This window comes from Nannospalax galili, unplaced genomic scaffold (genome assembly GCF_000622305.1).
Source record: "Nannospalax galili isolate Female #2095 unplaced genomic scaffold, S.galili_v1.0 scaffold2440, whole genome shotgun sequence".
Lineage (NCBI taxonomy): Eukaryota > Metazoa > Chordata > Mammalia > Rodentia > Spalacidae > Nannospalax > Nannospalax galili.
In genome coordinates, this window is record NW_008345715.1 from 51,770 (window position 1) to 56,533 (window position 4,764).

At 49.1% G+C, this 4,764-nt stretch overlaps 1 protein-coding gene across 1 annotated transcript; it reads left to right on the plus strand.

Moving 5' to 3' along the window:
* Window positions 1-1,125: 1,125 nt before the first annotated feature.
* On the plus strand, window positions 1,126-4,014 carry LOC103741169 (speedy protein E4A-like). The gene is made up of 5 exons (XM_008841884.1): window positions 1,126-1,210; window positions 1,990-2,016; window positions 2,425-2,631; window positions 3,293-3,351; window positions 3,913-4,014. Exons 1-5 carry the CDS (start codon window positions 1,126-1,128, stop codon window positions 4,012-4,014), a joined length of 480 nt encoding a protein of 159 aa, XP_008840106.1.
* Window positions 4,015-4,764: the final 750 nt, after the last annotated feature.

Below are 4,764 nucleotides of genomic sequence, written 5' to 3' on the forward strand. Positions count from 1 at the left end.
TTGAATACTGTGATGGTTAACTTGGGAAGGAGAGTCTCAATGAGGGATTGACTGTTTACGTTGGGTTGGACTGTGGGCACGTCTGAAGGGGAATTGTCTTAATTGAGTTAACTGTTGTGGGAAGACCCAGTCTACTGTGGGTGGCACCATTCCCTGGGCAGGGGGTTTCTGAACTGTGAGAGTAGAGAAATTGAGCAAAAGCAAGCCAACAAACAAACGTATTGCATATTTATTTCTGTGTATGTGCTGTGAAAACACCTCATTTGGCAATGAGCCTCAGGCCTGGCCTCTGCTCAGGAATCCGAGTTTGTGAGGTTGCCATTTCATAACAGCTGGGACAGTGGCTATGGACTCTGATACACCACTGTAAGCAGACACACCTAAAACCCACCCATGGTGATCACTGTCTGCTTCCAAGGGCATCACTGGGCTTCAGGGGACTAGAATTGGAAGATCTAGAGTCAAAGGTCAAGGGTCAAGGTTCATCATCCTTCATCAGAAGACACAATGGAAAGATCAGAGGGGCAGACCCAGGAGGGCACAAAGAGGCTACGGATAGAAGCCCAAACTGAGCTTCACCCTGAGGTTTCCATGTTCGCATGAGCACCACCACCGTAGGTCTGTCTCCAGTCAGGAACACTGGGCACTGGTTCAATGGCTCAGCCTGTGTAAGAACTCGAGGTCTGCCACTAGCCACCCTTCCATATCAGATTTGCATCACAACAGCTTCCTCAAAAACTGTATCTTGTTTATTTTTGTCAGTGACAGTTTTTTTTTCCTTTAGAATCCCTATTGCACTCTTCATCCAGAGTTTTCCCAATCTACACATCCATCCTAGGAAGAAGTGGACACATCAGTCTGTCAGTTACATGTATTTTCTTTCAAACTGGTTGCCAGGTTGGAAGGCTGATGACATCACAGGCTTCTATCCCTCCTGATTGGAAGGGACACACTCCATGATGCTAGGCAGGCTGCATAGTCAACAGGAGCATCTTCTCAGAGCTTCTCTGCTCATGACTTCTCCTACACTGGGACATCCGGTGTGATTCAGCCAGAGTCTAGAAGGAGGGTAGGAAAGATCAGACTCGACGTTCTGTGGAAGGGAAGAAAGAGTCTGAGAGAATCATGGCCACTGGTCCTCCAGCGTCACCATCTGAGAAACAGTGTCCTCAGCTTAGCACCACTGTGGCCTCACCTGAGGTGCTGGTGGGTAAAGAGACGCCAGGACCATTAGGTAAGGAGACCATGGTAAGAAGGTGGTGGTAAGAAGGATGGGTACAGAGGTGAGAAAGGAGGGACAGGATGAGGGATTGGAGAAGGGGAGGACAGGAGGTGGGACATGGACATCACGTGCATTGGAAACGTAGAGCAAGGGAGAGGAGGAATGGTAAGAGATTTAATTTGTTGCCCAAGGGAGAAATGGGCATATAATAAGGAGACTCGGGTTTCAAATGGGAGCAGGTGGGGGCGGGGGGAGAAGTGAGCTTCTTTCAACTGACCACTAAGAAAATTCAACCTCCAACGCACACATGGGAAACAAGGAAGAGACATGGAGGATGGTTTTGGTGATGGAGTGAGTTTAGGTCAGTGGTAGGAAAAACACTGACTGAGGTTCCTCAGAACCAGTAGACATATCAGTCCATCAGTTACACACATGTACTTTCAAACTTGTTACCAGTTAGAAGGTTGATGACATCACAGGCTTCTGCTCCTCCTGATTGGAGGGGACTCTCTCTGTGCTGGTAGGCAGGTAGTAGACAAGCATCTAATCAGAGCTGTCCGATCTTGAATTCTTCTTTGAATGGGGAGGGATCATTTAGTCAGAGTGGGATTTAGGCAGCATTCAGAAGGAGGCTGGCAGGGATCAGAGTCTAGGATTTCTGGAAGGGAAGAAAGGATCTGGGAGAACCTGGGAACTTGTCAACTGCCATTGGTGTGTTAGGAAGAGTCCTCAGCCAGGCATCAGCATGCTTTCACTTGAAGGGGCAGTGGATGGGGAGGTACCAGGACTGTCAGGTGAGGGGACCTGCTTGGAAAGCAACAGAGGTGTGGAACAAGGGACCTAAGATGAGGGATTGGAGGAGGGAAGGACAGGAAGTGAGACATGAATATCTCATAAACTGCAAACATACAGAGCAAGGAATGGACTAAGCGATGAGAGCCAAAGACAGGACAGGAAAGGGGGCACTATATATATATTGGCCGATGGAGACAAAGTGTCTATAATGAGGAAAAAATTTAGAAACAGTGGAGGGGACAGGAATAAGGTGGGGTGCTAGATTTAGCACACGGGGGAAATGGCACACTGATTGGAAAGAGACAAGAGCAGATGAAGCGGTTTGGGGTTGCTTCGGGGTGTCCTGGGGCTGGACCTACGTCATCAAGGGCCAGAGCTTCACACTAGGCTGGGGTTTCTTCATTCAGAACCCAGGGTGGAGACCAGCCCCCGACCTCCATCCACAAGCGTGAAGAGGAAGAGGGACGCTGAGGATGACCTGGAGGAGCTGGTGATCCCTGAGCCCCAGCCGGTGTGGGTGGTGGAGACGCTGTGCTGGCTCAAGAAGAAGATGAAGAGGCAGTGCGTGTTCACAGTGCTCCCCGAGTACCATGACCTCTTCACCAGGCTGCTGGGTAAGAGGCACCTGCTCAGGACTCTCCTGTCCAATTCCTCACGAAAAGGGAGAACTTTCAGTCACTCCACTTCTCCTTGGAAAAGCTGCCCTGATAACCCTCAGTGCTCTAGCTTAGGTTAGACTTGACTAAGGTCTGCATGGGGATAAGAAAACTGGGTGTCCACCATCCCCTCTGTAAGGTACTTCTGACTTTGCTGAATTGGGGTGTCTTCACTCACACATAAGCCACAGGGCCATGTTTACACCTGATTGTGACAGCAAAAGGAAGCATCCTCAGAGTATCTTCTGACCTGCAAAGTGGGGTGATAATGGCAATGAGGAGACATCAGTTTGTCAAAGCATCTTGGTCTAGGGATGGGGACGTAACTCAGTGTGGAATGCTTTCTAGCATGTGGAAGACCCTGGGTGGATCCCAGAAGCATGTACACACGAAAAACATCTTGTATGCCATTGATGCTCTAAATCTACCTCGGTGCCTCCTCCTGGCAGTGACCTACAGCACGGTCACTGTCCCTTGTCCAGGGAAACCTCTTCTCTATCTGCTACTGGGACAAAACTTGGGCACTGGGTTGAGCCTTCCCCCAGGGAGGCGGGCTCTCATGGCTTTCACTCCCAAGCTATTCCTGTTCCAACTCTTAATACATGTGCTCTGTTCACAGAGAATCCGATGGTGAAAAGATTTCTGGATTGGGACAAGACCCTGAGGGTGTCTGACAAGGTGAGGTGTTCTGGACGGGGCTGAGCTCTGCTCCACACCCCAGCTGGGACGGAGACACTAAACATACAGTCCTCTGTCCTTCCATGTCTTCACATGATGTCACAGTTCTCGTCCTTGGTTTCCTGCCAGTGCCTCTTTAGAGTTTAGCAGTACCTTCCTGGGGAGATGGGGGCTCTGATTCACTGGTGTCGTTTGAGGTCTAAAGTCAATGTCATTGACTTACCCTGAGCATTGTCTCTGCTGCCTCACCTGTCTGGTCCCTCTTATCTCCCTGCAGCTCTCTGGGTCCCTTTGCTCCAGCTGTGCAAATACCTCCTTGTGTTTACTGTCCTAAACCCTCCCTTGGAATTAACCTAGAGGTGGCCATGCTAGAGCAACAAGGGCTGCCTGGCTCTGACTTGGTTTACCTCAGGTGCCCTTCTACTGTCCCGCATACCAAGAGGCCACCTAAAACTGCAGGCTTCACTCTGACCGCATTCCTCTCCCAGCCTCCTCTTCCTCTGTCCCCATCCTACCTCTCCAGGGTGTGACTTCTCTTTTCTATTTCCATTTCTCCATCAGTACCTCATGTCTATGGTCATAGCTTATTTCAGCCGTGCTGGCTTCTTCTGTTGGCAATACAAGCCAATCCATTTCTTCGTGTCTCCACAGGGAGATAAATAAATAAATAAATAAATAAGAAAGTAAGTAAGTAAGTAAATATATAAATAAAGCAGCCATGCAAGCAAAAACCGAAGGGAACGTTGCCTGCCAAAAAAGGCAGGAAAAAAAAGGGGGAAATTTATTTAATGTGCTGGCTTCTGGAAGAGGGACAAAGAGATCCAGGGACAGCCCTCTATCTATCTGATTACTCCAGGAATGTGATCCCTGCCTCACCCTCTGCATTATTCAGTCTCCCACAAGGTTCCACTAGAGGCATCAGTCTGTGAGTTAGCATGAGCCCTCACTTGGAGTTTTGAGGACACATGGCAGATAATTTCATCGAAGCATACAGGAGACAAACAACTAAGTTCAAGGAGTTCCGGTGCCTAAGTTATTAAATGAACCTATAAGGTACAGGCACGGGACACCTCTTTAAGTGTCACGGGTCAGTCAGAGAACATTCGGAGGCACTCGAAGAAGAACACAACACCAGGTAGGTCCTACACAGAGGGGAGGGGAAGTTAGGATCATTCTCTGGAGCGATTCATCCCCATCTTTCAGCCAGGAAAATATCAAAATCAGAAGCTATACCCTCCTGCCCTAGCCTAGCCACATACATCACTGTACAAGCACATCCAACCTTGTTCATGACCACAAACTTAAAAAAAAAAAAAATGTATTCCTCTCTTTCCACAGGGGGTCGGGTCTCTCTCTCTCTCTCTGTCTCTCTCTCTCTCTCTCCCTCTCTCCCTCCCTCCCTCCCTCTCCTCT

Coding starts and splice junctions, on each gene's coding strand:
- LOC103741169 (XM_008841884.1), top strand. CDS start 1,126: ATGGCCACTGGTCCTCCAGCGTCACCATCTGAGAAACAGTGTCCTCAG. Junction 1,211..1,989: donor CTCACCTGAGGTGCTGGTGG/GTAAAGAGACGC, acceptor TTGAAGGGGCAG/TGGATGGGGAGGTACCAGGA. Junction 2,017..2,424: donor GGAGGTACCAGGACTGTCAG/GTGAGGGGACCT, acceptor TTCTTCATTCAG/AACCCAGGGTGGAGACCAGC.